The following is a 16,188-nucleotide window of genomic DNA, read 5'->3' as shown; positions in this document are numbered from 1 at the left end:
ATTAAATATCAATTATAACATTATTAAAATATATTGCAATAAATTAGTATACTAATTGTAATATTGAAATAACATTATATATTATATTGTTGTAAATATTGTTGTAACCATTTGTCATAGATATTATTTATTATCCTAACAAATATATATTATTATAAAATATCAATTAATTGTATAATTATTATACTAATAGATTCATATAATATTGATAATAGATGAACAATATAAATAAATAATAGTTATTTTCCAGTATAAATCAGGAAATTTATTATTATATTTTTTTATATAATTTACATAACTTTATATTAAATTGTATATCAATAGTGTTGTTATTTTATTAGACTACTGTTATATAAAAAAAACATAAACTAGTTTTATTATCTAATATAAAAAATTAATAAAAATAATATAAAATTGTATTCAATGACCTTTAGAAATACGACAAAAAACTATTTAAAAAAATGTTATTTTAGATATTTTAAAATTATTTTACTAAAAAGACATTTCCTTTAATTTAGACATTGCATTAATTTATATATATATATAAATTTACTTATTTTTTGCAAACTTTACTCCGTTAGTGAAAAATTTTAAGGACATTTTAATCGAGGCGTTAAGTTGTCTAACAAATAAGTAATATTTTATTAAACAAATAAATTGCTAATTTTTTTATTTACTTTTGTATTGTATAGGTGTAAACATTATTAAGGTCTAATAATATTATTTTCTATTAAATACAAATGTATTTTAAAAATTATCAAGTTGAATTTTTAGTGATACTATGTTATCTACATGTTTGCTTTTGTCTATTGCCACCTGGGATGTTACGTTTGCTTACACCTACCAGAGGACAGGCAGGCTATGGCTATACGGATACTAATCCATTTAGAAATCTTGAAAACAGAGGTAATATATTATTAATTATAACTTTTTATATTTTAATAATATTTTCTACATAACATAATATAATTATGTACAGGTTATTTGCAAAATTATTATGGTGATACCACTGATAAAAATGCACCATATGATAATCCATTGGGCCCGAGTCCAAATGGCGCACCGGTATGGCCCCGAACAGCTGATGGACGTAAACCTATTGTTGGCAATGATTATAATGTTGGACCAGTAGTCAATGATGTTGGTTTAGATTTTAATTTTTAATATATGATTGTGGAAAATAAATATTATCAAATATCATATACTGTATATTTATATAATTTAATAAATAAATAATATTTTCAATAACTTGTATAAATTAATTTAATAATAAAATTGTGAAAATATAAAAATAATAAATAAATTTTTTTATACAGTGTGTAACATTTTCATATACATGTATATATAAATTATTAAATGATATTTTAATTTAACTGAAATTAACAAATGTTTATATTTAACAAAAAAATGAGTCAATCACTCAATTATTTTCAATTCCTGCGTTTACTGGTGGAAGAACTGGTAGCTCCGAGCCATGGATACTCATCTGGACAGGGCTGACATGTCTTGAAAAATCGAGAACCCTTTTTGAAGGATACGTTGCACACCGTCGGGTTGAGACATGGAGTCGGTGGAGGGCTATCCTCATTGGGCTGACACATCCAGGGCTTAAAATTTCGTATACGAGACAGTGGTGTCGGATCTTTCATCCACTGTATGAGCTGCCAATTGGTCACAAAATAGACATCCTCAAGTTTGCGTACTTCGTCTATAAATTTCAAAAAACCCGACAAATGGTGTCGGGTGTTAAACCAGGCCGAGTGATAGAATAGGCCGAATGGCGACCGATTGGACCGATAGTGGCGATCAAAGTTTTTCATAATCATGTCGTAAACACCCGACTCATCCATCGGATTACTACAGGCGTCACCCATTGAACACCGGCCACCCTTCAAGTCCTGCCACATGACTAAACCGATTTCCCAAAGACCTTATTGTTTTAATTAATAAAAATTATTTAAATTTATACATTATATCAATATAATGTTGATTATTCTAATAAATTATTACTATTTATTTAATAAACATATTTACTTAAAAAACAAACAAACAAAATACTTATATATAATAAAGTTTGATATAAATTATTAATGTTAATTGTCTGTAAATTAACTATTTTAGGTATTTTTCAAAAAAGACATATACCTGGAAATGACTTTGTGGGACAGGGAGTTATCATACATTCGTGTCCAATAGCATAGTCCAATGTGTATGGCCAATAAGGCGGTGAATTGTCAAAGATGGACATCGATGAGTCGTATGTAAAGTTCATTTCATATAACATTTCAAACTGTTTATTACCACCGATCTGTAGGAACGGCGCTCTCATACCACGTATGTCCCGGAGCTCTACACCGCCATAAGTGTGGAGTATATTTTTCTGGCCATTAATCTCTTTAATCCATTGACTTTTGGTGAACTTTTCGCCGAAACTATGTCTGTTATATTTTGATTTGCAAAACAGTAAATATATAAATATATGTATATATAATACGATATATATATATATATATATATATATATATATATATATATATAAATGAGTGCGTGATTCATATTAATTGGTTTAATATGATATGCAGGAAATCAACAAAAAATAATAATTTTCAAAAAAAACTAACATTATTATGAGTCAATTGATTTATAATTGTCTTATATATTGTATATTATTATTATATAAATAGTTTACTATGTATTATACATGTAAATAGTGAGTGTACTGTATATTCAGTTATGTTTAATGCATGAAATCAGTAATAATTTATTAAATGTTTAGTCCAGTAGTCGTGATGTTAGCGAACAGTGTTTGGTTTTTTACAATATATATAACATCAAAGATAACTGTTGTCTCAGAAAAAAACATAATTAAGTTTAGTTTGCAAACAACAATCACGAGAGTTGATAATAGCATCACTTATTGACAATATAATGCGCTCCTGTAGATCGTTGCCATACATGGGTTAACCAATTATGATTTTATATCATTAATAATATTATATAGTCAAGCAATTGATACTGGCGTGTAATTGTAAAAAATTAATCAATTAATTGATTAATTATTTTTGATTTTGCTTATAATATCGTGATATTGGATTTATAGCGAATAATTAAAATGTAAACAATAATTACTAATCAATTAATTATTTGTTTCCATAAAACAAAAACTATACTATATTTGTTATAACAAACTTACTAATTAATAATTATATTAGTAATTATATAATAAACTATTATATTTTATATATTGATTATTTAATGAGATTCAAAAAATGTTTTATTATCAATATATAAATGAATATTCAATTTGTTTAATATTAATCTTTGAATATATTTTTATATAAATTATAATACTATTTTATAAATATAATTTTTATATCTATGTATTATTATTATTTTGTTTATTATTATAATTATATTTATTATTTTAAAATATCTTTTTCTCTTTTGTTATAATCTTTAATATCACAATATATTAGCCCTAATGTGTCGTTTCCTTAATAATCAATGAGCGTTGAATGTCATCAAAATGATTGTCTGATATGTCATAAATATATTGACGAAAATTCTGATAAACTCAATGAATGCAAAAACAAGGCCACACTTTGCCAGAAACCACAATCGGTTAGAACCGGGAGCTAATAAATTATAGCACTGTAACTGATAGGTCAGTGTCAGCACATGTATGAACCAAAATACTGCGGCAGAAAACAAATATATCCGACCCTTTCGGATGAGTCGAAGTAGACGTCGATAATGACTACAAGATTTATTACGTGCGGACTGACGACGAAACCGTATATTCAATGTCTCAATACTATTGTCAATAAAATCCATAATAACTGTTGTTTTTACAGAAAATATTTTGCTTACTATTTAAAGAGATTATGATTTTTGATTATGATTTGAATTTTTCTCAATTGCTTCATAACTATTAATATAATTGACTTTTAATTTACTGTTATTTTTTTGTGTATTAACGTTATCTCGAGTATTGTTATAAATTATTGTATATATTTAACACTATACTATTAAAGTGTAGTTTTTTTTAATAAATTTTAGTACTTAAATATTTAATGTATTTACTGTACTTTCAGCTTATAATATGAGAGAAAGTCATAATTAATATGAATTTTATTAATACAGTATATATTTTAAAACACCAGATTTTCCTATATTTTATTTTTTTAAACAGTACTATGAGATTACTTACGTTATTGAATGCGATGCCATTTCGTGGCCCCGGGAGTACAGTGTCTGTACCTGTCCGTAATCGGTCCATTCGTGCGACACATAAAACGTGCCCCGAATGGGACAGCCGTTTGGATTAGTCCGATGCGGTTGAAAGATCTCCTCATAGATATGCCAATTGACATCATTGATTGCATCATCAAACGTTATCATTATAATTTGCGGTATTGTTGTTGGTAATAGTCCATCTTATGAAAATTAATTAATTAATTAATTATTGTAAATAATAATTAGAAAAAAAGTATCAATTACAATTTTGTTATTTACAGTAATATTTTGCGCTAAATTATTAATAATGTTATTTTTTAATTAATTATTTATAGTAAATATTAAATACCTGGACTATCAGTTCCACTGCAATGACAGTTAGGCGGTCTACATGACTTCTCCAAGCATTTGGTGGCCATCGTATAGGAATCATATGCGGCGGGCAAAGCGTTAGAAGATGGTCGTACCGATGCTGCCGACAGCACAGGTTCAACAGGTGTCTGTGCCGAGCTTTTCAGAGTATTTACAATTAACGGCCGATTGTTTGCTGTTTGTAATTCATTAATTGGTAAATGATTGACAACTGAACTAAATGTTGTTGTTGTTGTTGTATAGACAGACGGTTGTAATAGAGCTGGACGTCTATATTGGGTAATATTATTAGGCATCGGAGTAGTGGTAGTAGTTTTTCTGGTCGTATCGCTGCTTCGGTATGAGTAAAATACTGTGGGCGGAGTAGAAGCCACTGGAGGTTCAGGTATTTTAACATAAGGCTGTTTCGGTATACTCTGACCAGTGACCAATTGGTGGGTATAGTTGAGTGGCAGGAAAGTCAATGGTTCTAACCTGACTTCCGAGTCCAAAGTCTTAATGTATTTGACTAAAGGATTCAAATCAGTAAACTTTTGGACATTTATTTTGTGATATTTTTGACGACTAACTGGTTGTTGATGTTGTTGATAGAATCGGGGTATGCGTGGCATTACTACCGATGCTGAGGTCTGGTAGCTAACACTTGTGATAAAACCTTTATTAGTGTTATTATTGATACTATTATTTTTGTTTAATTTGCTAATTAGTGTCATATCTCTCATAGATTTTGATCTCTCATTAGTTGTATTTGCTGTCATATTATTGTTAGTATTGCGCTTAAGATCTATCTTTTGTATGACAAATGGTTCTGACATAATATCTGGTTGTTGGGCTACTAGTGCTGGATGTGGTGGGGCTGTAGTCGTTGTTGTCGTTGTCGATGAAACGACTTGCGGTGATAATAGAACTTCTTCTCTTGTGGTAACAAATCTTATCTCTGGTTCAGCAATAGACCGGCTGATAGTTATACCTGAGCCCATACGATGATGACTTGATATATCTGTCCTCAGTTTATCAATGATAACACCCTCCGACTCGATGTCGTCGTCAAAATGGACTACTTTTGAGCCACGATTTCGTTGTTGTTGTTGCTGTTGATGATAGTCCTTATCATACATTTGCTCCTTTCGCATACCTGTGCCAACAACAGCCTTATCTTTACTATGAACTGGTTTTTCCTATTAATGTACAGAAAAAATACTTTTTAAATACAGTATTATAAGTTATTATGTATATTTATATTATGCAGTACTATACTATTAGACAGTGTATATATTTATAAAAAAAAAGTTTAAATGTTTTTTTTTTGATTCATATAAATTAATGTTTTATTTTTGTTACTTTACATAATAATAATAATAAAATAATAAAAAAAAGTTTCAAAATAAAAAATTAAACAAGAAAATAGCAAAATTTGTATAGAAATAAGTTAAAGGCATATAAAACTAAAAGTAATTATTCATAAAATAAAATTAATTTAAAACATAGTTTTGTTGTTTTTGCTGTTATATAATATTATAATTTTAATACCTCCTGTATATACGCTTAACTAAGGGGGACTGTCTGTTATATAATCAATATAAATAAAATATTTAAAACAACAACAAAACTTAAGCAATAAATAATAGGTTCAATAAATAAGGTGCGCTTATATATAGTAACAACAAAAAATAATCACAACTTATTAATATATAATACATGAAAATTAAATAAAAAAAATTTGCTCATTAATTCTCACTTTATTCAATAATATATGCGCTATCGATAGATTGCTAATTGATATGTATAGTTATCTTTAATTAAATATAAAAAATACTAAAAATAGCTAAAATAACTTATATATTAAATTTAACTTTTTTATATTAACAGTAAACCATTGCAAAAGAAAGAAAGAAAGAGAGGAAAGGTATGTTAAGTGTACCGGTAATCAGTCAGCCCTTACCACGAATTATTTCACTAAAAAAAACTTAATACATATAAAAAAGTGTTAGTAAACTATTTATTATAACAAATTAATGTAATACAGTATATGATATATTTTTGTTTCAAAAATAAATACTATAATTATCTGTAATAAAAATTGCGTTTATTTTAAAAGTTTTATTTTAAAGAAACATTTTTTTTGATAATCATAAATACCTTATTATCCTGAATGGCTGGCCTACTGAACACAGAGATGTGATGATCAGATACGGTTTCTGGTGGCACGAGTCCATATAGACCTCCCGGTCCATCGTGTAGGTGTATTCCTCCATTTTCATCCATATACGATGCGATGGCTTCCTCTTCATACTCAGGATTTTGGAGGTCATCCTTGACGACGACTTTATTGCTGTGAAAATTGTTTTCCGATTTGTTGTCCTGACGTCCACCAAACTCCCGGCCATTTTCGTCCATCAGTTCAGTCTTCAAGTAAATCACATCCCATTCTACTGGAGCTTCAGTTGTTGTGGTGGTAGTTGTGGTCAGATATTGGCGGATATGTTGACCATAGCCTCCTTGATGTGTGGGCCGATTGGTCACTAATTTCTTACTGGAAAACTCTGCGTCCGTCTCAATGGTTTTATAATCAAATCGTTGTCTATCACTGTTGTCGTTGTGTTTATTAACTATAACTTTGTCTTTGAGTGACGACCTGTCATTTGACTCAGGCTTGTACTCTAGTCTACGACTGTCCTCCTGTTCGGTGAAGACCTGAAATACTGGTAGACTGTCTTCAACGTTATCACTCGAATCTATTTTCAATAATATATATCAGTATTTAATATTATTATAATTAATATAATATAACTTAAAAATAGACAATACATACAGTTTTTAATGTTATCGGTAGCGCACCGGACATTGATAGGCCAGTCACAGGTTTGGAGTTCCGATGAAAAATACAGACCACCCGTACAGGTCTCGTGTAAGGGTTCCCCGAAAACACATACAAAATATTTGGTACAATTTGTTATATCCGGATAATAGCCAAACTGTTCCGGACATTTGAATTGGCCTAAAGATGCCAACACTGGTCCAGGAAGTGATGACGAGTGATGCTTATTAGATGATGATAAATACGCTTCCGATGATGAGCTCAGGTAGGTTTGGTCACCTATTCATATCAAAAAACAAAAAAAAATCAACACATAGTTTATTATTTATATAATGATAAGATAGATGTTTGTGTGATAAATGATTTAAAAGACTATTGTTTTATAATATACAGTATATATAAATTATATTATATAATGAAAACACGTGTGATATGTTTCAAATGCATGTCAAACGATATGATTCATGAGTTTTTGAAACTTAGATTTTTTTTTGATTAATGATTTGTTTACAATAATTGCATAAATTGTATATATAGTTATAGTATATATATATATATATATATATTTGTTAGTATTTGTATGCTAAAAAGTATAATGCTAATGCATACATGCATTCATTTTATTGCTATTATTATTATTATTATTATTACATAATAAAAATAATAAAATAATAATACTTAGATTTTAAATTATCAAAACAATTAGTTATGATATATGCTTTTTTAAATAAATGTTTGAATAAATTTAATAGCATTTTAGTAGAAGTAATAGTATTATTATTATTATTATTATTATTATTATTATAAAATAAATTTATTAGACATACAAAATATAAACAAAAAATAAAAGTTATTTTTAAATATATAATAATTTTAAATATTTTATAAGTACTTATATAATAATTTTCGATGCATATAAAAATATAAATAATATATATATAATTTATGCATAGGCAATATTTATTGATAAATGCAAATATATGTATTATTAGTTTTATTTTATTTTTTTGAATTAATTAAAATATTTGTATATAAATAACTTATTTTTTGAACAATTAATAAATGCAACAAATAAAAAAAATAAAATATTATTATTAAATTTGATATTTGCAAATATGAACAAAAAAATTATTTTATAAAATGTATGGGAAAATTTCAAATATCTACTATATTTATGAATTTTTAAAAATAACATTTATTTTATAATAGTTTTTCTATTTCTAAAATAATTTGTATGCATATTATATATATATATATATATATATATATATATATAATATTAAGGTTGATATTATTTAATATATATTATCATTTTTTGTGTAACAACTTGTAGGACAACGTTTTTTGAATTGAATAATAGAAAATAAAGTTTTGATTTAATTTAAATAATAATAATTTTAAAATAACTAAAATTACTAGTTTTTAATGCATAAAACAATATAATGTATGTTATTTAGAGAGAAAATCAAACTTAATATTATAGTTTAACTTTTTTTTATATACCGGTATATACAGTATTGTATTTAATGAAACTTTTACACAATACAAAGCAAAATGTATAAATATAGTTACAAAAAAATAATATAAATGTATAACAATTTCATTAAATAAATGTACTGTAAATGGAGTTTTTATTCAAACCTTCAAAAATTACTTTGAATAGGTAACCATCATTTATAATAAAGTAATATATAGTATATAATATAATTATAATAACAATATCTATACTGTAATAATCATAATAAAAAAAATTGGGAGATGCATAAACTATATTGTACAGGTAAAGGTAATATCATATATTAGTAACTGTATACTGTATTATACCAATGGTACAGTACTTGTATAATAAAAAAAACTATAATAAAGTCCATTACCATCCTATCAAATTAAAATAAGTATGCGATAAATCACTAAACTTTTTTTTATATAATAGTTAATGTTATTATGTTGTTTTAACAAATGTAGCCAAAAAAACAAATGTTAACAAAATAAGAAACAGTTTTTTTTATTATAAAATATCAAATGTATATATAATATTATTCAGCGATAAAATTATGAATAATTTTAAAATCAAAATAAAAAATAAAAAAACAAGTACTCCTTTTTTAATGAATGCCATTATAGCCCACTATTTCATGATTGGCATAAGTTTTGAGTTGTTTTCAAAGTCAATGAAATACTGTACACTTAAATATACAGTATATTATGTTTGACTGTATATATATATTAATAATATTTATCGGTATTATGTATTTATAAATATTTATAAAAAAATGTTTAAATGTATAGTTTAAACATACAGTATATAAATTTATATATAATTGATACAAAAGTATAGTATTATTTTTAGTATTAGTATAGTTAATGCCACGCCTTATAGTAATTAACCCATATTGATATATATAAAATGCACGTAAATATACTGTATATTACATATTTTATAAAATATTTTTTGAACATTATTTAATAAATATAATTTAATTATAATTGCATTAAATTGCAATAAATGAAAAAAATTAACATTATTGTTTGTTAAAAAAAATTATTGCAACTATTTTTATTGTAATCAGTCATAATGGATTCAATAAATTACAACCATAATAATAATATTATTATTATTACATGTATTAAATCATATTGCTTTTTAAATATTAAAAATAGTAATAAAAAGAAATTAATTAAATAACTCTTTCAGTTATTAATTGTGAAAATGATTTATTGATAATTTATGAGTTTTTTAAATGATTAAGAAATTATTATATTTAACTATAATTATAATATAATAGTAAATTTCATCACATTTTGCAAGTATAATACAGTTTTGTATAAATTGTGAAACAATTATTGCAATTATATTTTGAAAGGATGAGAAATGCGATGAAATTAAATAAAAAGATTAATCATTTAAAATCAAAATAATTATATTTTAATTTATTAATCATAAAACTTTTGTTTTAGAAAAAATGATATGTAATTGTTTTATGCTATGAATTTCACCGATTGTTTATTTCATTTAAATATTGTATTCAAAAATATATAATTGTTTTGATTTTATAAGTTTTTATTATTTTATTACATTATTAACGTTACATAACTGCAGTGAAAGAAAAAAAACATTTAATTTTATATTTGAAAAAAAACAATAGTAAAAACAACATTTTTTTGGACTATTTAGTGCAAGTAAATAGATTAGATAAAATTTTTATATACTATAATAATTATGAGATTTTTGTTTGTTATTTGAAAACATCATTTCGGTTGTTATAATCACTAAAACTAACGAAAGATTTTTAACAAAAGATTTTTACAAACCATAATAAAAAAAGATAAAAAACAACAACAAATAAAATACAGAGAGAAAAAAGATAATAAAAATATCAAATAATAATTATTTTTATAAATATTTAGAAAACAAATAAAAATTTATGAAATTTATATTATATATAGAGTACACTAATGCTTAGTTAATAGGGTTTTGAAAATTTTATGATTACTTAATACAGTATTATTACATTAAAATTATTATTTATATTAAATAAGAAAAATAAATATTATTTTATTATTACACAAATAAAAAAAATATATACAAATCTATTATTTATAATATTGTATGGGAATCGTGTCTAACGTTTTAAACATTGTTATTATGGTATTAATGTTAATAATAATCGCCTTAAAATGTAGTCATAAATTAAATTAACTAAATATTATTATTAATAATAACAAACAAAAACACTTAGTTTTGTTGTTAATTTATTTTTGAATTTTTTTTATTATATTTGTTAATAATCTTATATAGTTTTGTTGAAAGATTTTTTAGATAGATATTTTAAGTTATAAAATAAGTGAAACATATGTTTTTATTCAATATATTCATGTTATTTATCTCAAAATATAATAAATATAATTAATTTTGTATATACTGTATGAATGTTTTATAAGATTATACTGATTATCATAACTTTTCCGCCAAATATTTAATATTATCTAATCTTTTATTGATCTTTACTTTCAATTTTCATCTCTTCATAACAAAATTATGTATTGTTTTAAATTAAATGTTTAAAACAATATTTTATTATTATTATTATTATTTCAGTTTTTAAATTGTCAAATATATCGTGTTATTATAAAATTATATATACTGTATATACAGTATTTGTTTTCATTGTCTAGAAGTAAGATATTTTCTCAATTTATTTTCCAATGAGTTTAACGGAAATCTTAATGATTTTTAAAAATATAATGTTTGAAATATAATGTTAATTAACATAAATATTAAAGTTTATATTTTCTTTATATTCAAAATTATTATTATTATTATACAGTATATTGTGATTCATCTCATAATATAGAGCAATGACTTATACAGTATATATATATAGAGGTAACTGATTATATAATAGAAAGTGATGCCCATAACTGTCATAATTAAACAATAATTATTGTATAACACAATTGGTGTCATTGTTTTTATAATGAAATGAGTTAAACAATTTAAAATACAGTATATATACTGTATATATACTGTATATATACTGTATATATACTGTATATATATATATATAATTAGTTGTCTGTGTCCTATTGTGGTCAACAAACATGACAACAACAATGATGATAATGATGAGCACTGGCAGGACAGGACCCACATGTCGTACACTACATATGAAAACTAGTAATTTCAGGAAATTAAATGTTATACACAGTTATAAAGGAAAATATATTATATTAGATAAGTTTTACCATTTAATGTGTGTATTATATATATATAATGTTAAATGAAAGTTGAAATAACTTTGCTTTAAAAATATGTTTAAAATTTTTATAATTTTATATAATGATGAGAAAAGTTTCATTTTAAAAAACAAACAAATAATAAACAATAATGACATAATGATAATTTTGTTATATAATATTATACATATATAAGACAACTATGCAAAGGAAATAATTTATTGTGTGGTCGTATTATTTCAAAAATTATTTATTTATTTCGTTATTATTATTATAATATTGTTTATGCGATAAAAATCTTATTATTTTAAACATTGAGAGAAATTGTTTTGTGTGTTAGTGTCTCTCTCATCAATAGACGTTGTGTGCGGCCAAACAATATCTTATTAAATATTATATTATTAATATATATATACTGTGTTATATGTATATATATATATATATATATGGTATACAGGTATCACATGTTAAGCAACAAGCGATGAGTGTGCCGTCCAATTGATTGTCTAACAAGACATGTAAAGAGATGACTGTTTATTGTTAGCTTTTTTCTAACAATAATATTGTAATAATAATAATAAAATAAAGAAATAACAAAAACATTGGACAACACTGTAATTGAATAGTAGTCACGATTTGGGAAAAGTCATTAAAAATAGTTTCTTATTTTTGACTCCTATTGTACATAATATAAAGAAACTTATAAATAAAGTTAGGGTTAGTCTATCTATATATATAAATTTATACAGTATATTTACTGTATATACCGCTACGTTTATTATCAATATATTATTTATTGTTGTTCATCGACTTTATTATAATGTATGCTACAATAGGTATATAAAAAAAATTTTATTACATAAATAACAAATCAATAAGTTTTGAAGATTGAAGAATATAGTATATATATATATATATATATATATATATATATATATATGTTTGAAAAATAATTATATTTATTGAACACTACTTTTTTATTATGTGTTACCTATTGTTAGGATATTGTTCGGCAAAACAATAATGAGAAAAAAAATATTATTATTTATTTCATAAAAATTAATAGTAATTATTCTATTTTTGTGCAATAATAATGTTATAGTTTTATATTATAATTTTACAGCTTTAGTTAATTTATTTGGCTTTTTTTATTACTATTTTTTATTAAAAAAATATTCATCAATAGTTATAAATAAATTAATTTAAAAAATAAGATAGTAGAAGTTGAATTAATTATATTTTTTATTTTTAAATCTTATTATTATTTATAAAAAAACATTACTTAAGGTATTCATTTAACTTAAATAGTTAATTATATTTATATTTTTTTAATTTGCGATATCTAATGCAAGTGTAATAATATAAATGGTATGTTAAAAAAATAAAAATAATTATAAATTATGTGAAAAATGTGTGATTTGTTTTTGTGCTTTTAATTGCATTAGTCTTATATAATATGATTTGACTAAATAAAAATTAGTCTAAAAGCAAAATGTTTTTTTTAAATAAATATATATAAAGTTAAAATTTATTTACTTTTTTTCAATTAAATTTAAGCGTTTATTAGCAATTTTTGTTACACTTTAATCATAAGATTTATATCATCTCTCACTCAAATAAAACTTGTTTTCATTTAACTATTTAACAAAAAAAATACTGTAAAATCTATTTATAAATATATCTATCAAACACATTATACTTTACGGTTAAATTTGTATTATAATATAATTTTTATGATATTTAGCCGCTCTTTTATACAGTATATTATATATAATATTATAGTGTATATACTGTACATATATAGATATATTGTACACATTAACGTATTTTATATATGTAATTAATTTAGGGATTAAACTCAATGTGAGATAATTATTTAGATAACATATAAGCATTAAGCTATAGTTCATATGAATTTTTGCTAATGTTAGATTTTTTTTGACAAAATACTATATAGCATTTAAACATTTATTTTGCATTACTTATCTTATGTTTATATAAAACATTCAAAATAAATATTTAAAGTTTTGGATTTTGCATAATATTATTTCAATGTATTTATAAAAAAAAATATTTATATATATATTTGATTAAAACTATAATGCATTTGACATGTCATGTGTATCAGCGATCAGATGTTGTTATTTCATAAAATATAAATAATTATCAACTTTTTAAAATATTTGATTGATTTTTATTAAAAATTGAAATCATGTTTTCGTGTCATTTGGCAAGTAATAAACACAACTATTTTATCATTAATAATAATCTCATTATTTTTTGTTTCAGTAGATATTAGACCTCTAATATTAAGTCTAAAGATTTAGTTTTATATAATATATATTTAAAAAGTTGTTTTTGACATATGAACTAATAAAAATTAAAATTAATTATTTTTTTTTGTTTAATGGCATCAATAAACAAACAAAAAATCAGCGTCAATAGCATAAAAAATCAATTTAGTTTAATATATTACATTACATGATTTGTATAAATACATCAATAATTTAAATGATATGATCATTAACGCAATATTTAAAAGCAATTTCTAATATTATTAAAGTTTTTAAAAACTAAAAAAATCAAACAGTATCTAATAATTATGACAAACATTTTTTTTAAAAAACTATATATAAAGAAATATATTTTATCCAAAATTATTAAATAGTTTTCAAATCTTAAAATCAAGTTGAAAATAATTTATTAAAATAAAATTTGTGTTTTTTTTTATTTTATAATTTAAATGCAGTCATAAAACATAACAAGACATGAGCTATGAATGTAATACACGAGAAATTGCAATTCATTTTCATAATGAAAAAAACTATATTTGATAATAAAAAATATTAAAAAATAATTTATTTTTAAAAACTTGATGTTGAAAGCGAATTAATTATTTTTTCTTATATAAATATAAACATAATATACATAAATAATTATGTTTGATGTTATAAAAAAAATCTTCAATTTACTAAATTTATTTCAATTTTTTCTATTTATATTTTTTTATTATTAATTATAAATAGAAACAATAATGTATTTGTTAGGAGTGTGTTTTCATTATTAAAAAAAACTAAATATAAAACTATATACTTATTTAGATTACTATTAAAAAACTTTATGCAATAAAAATAATAATGAATAGAAATGTTTGCATACCTTTGCATAATGTGATGATAATGATGACCAAAAAAATTGGTGATAAATAGGATGATATAGAGGACAACATATCCCTGTCTTAAAGCTCTGATATTTTAAAATAAAGATCACGCAATGTTAGTCCGTTTTGTGAAAAATAATATTAATAACTATATTATAAATATTTTTAGTCAAAATCTTTGATTTATAATAATAATTATAGTAACAAATTGACAACATTTGCTAAATATTAACGCAAAAATTTCAAAATACATTATATTTGGTTTAGGTTTAACATAATTATCAAAATATTGTTTATATTAATAATTTTACAACAAAAAATAATTACTATTTTGCACGCATTATAATTGGGATAAATATTTTCAAATTAAATCTTACTTTAAATAAGACAATATTAAAACATTTTTATTATATTATTAAAAATGTTGATTAAACATGTGTTGAAATAATAGATAAATCATTATTAAAAACATACACACGTTTTAATATTCATTTCATTAAAATTAATATATATTCACAAATTTTAATCATATGATTACAATAGAAATTGCAATTAACTTTTATAATAAGATATGTTTGAAGAAAAAATACTAAAAAACAAAACTAAATTAATATAAACAAAACAAATATTTTCACTTTATATTCATTAATAATAGCAGATAAGTATTATAACARAATATTTTCATTACTAATATAATTATTTTTTTTAATAAAATAATAATAATTTGTTTGCACAATTAAAAAATAAAAGTGACAATTATTATTATTAATAATGAATAAATTTTGCTTTAATTAAAAATATAGTAAAATTATTAAAATAAAAAACTTTTTACAAAATAATTATAATAAAACAATATTGCAAATTA

General features: G+C 22.6%; 1 protein-coding gene across 1 annotated transcript; it reads right to left on the bottom strand.

The window, feature by feature from the left end:
- Positions 1–1,430: 1,430 nt before the first annotated feature.
- On the bottom strand, positions 1,431–15,392 carry LOC128955872 (uncharacterized). Its single transcript, XM_054301550.1, has 7 exons — positions 15,323–15,392; positions 7,421–7,705; positions 6,748–7,343; positions 4,586–5,786; positions 4,211–4,436; positions 2,146–2,438; positions 1,431–1,930 (listed from the first exon to the last, which is right to left on the bottom strand). The coding sequence occupies exons 1-7, from the start codon at positions 15,390–15,392 to the stop codon at positions 1,431–1,433; spliced, it is 3,171 nt and encodes a 1,056-aa protein (XP_054157525.1).
- Positions 15,393–16,188: the final 796 nt, after the last annotated feature.

The sequence above is a fragment of the Oppia nitens genome, unplaced genomic scaffold, assembly GCF_028296485.1.
Source record: "Oppia nitens isolate AA-2021 unplaced genomic scaffold, nextdenovo-longstitch-racon4-pilon3 scaffold2_pilon_pilon_pilon, whole genome shotgun sequence".
NCBI lineage: Eukaryota > Metazoa > Arthropoda > Arachnida > Sarcoptiformes > Oppiidae > Oppia > Oppia nitens.
This window is presented reverse-complemented; position numbering and strand designations above follow the sequence as displayed.

Coding starts and splice junctions, on each gene's coding strand:
- LOC128955872 (XM_054301550.1), bottom strand. CDS start 15,392: ATGTTGTCCTCTATATCATCCTATTTATCACCAATTTTTTTGGTCATC. Junction 7,344..7,420: donor TACCGATAACATTAAAAACT/GTATGTATTGTC, acceptor TATTGAAAATAG/ATTCGAGTGATAACGTTGAA. Junction 2,439..4,210: donor ATGGCATCGCATTCAATAAC/GTAAGTAATCTC, acceptor AAAATATAACAG/ACATAGTTTCGGCGAAAAGT.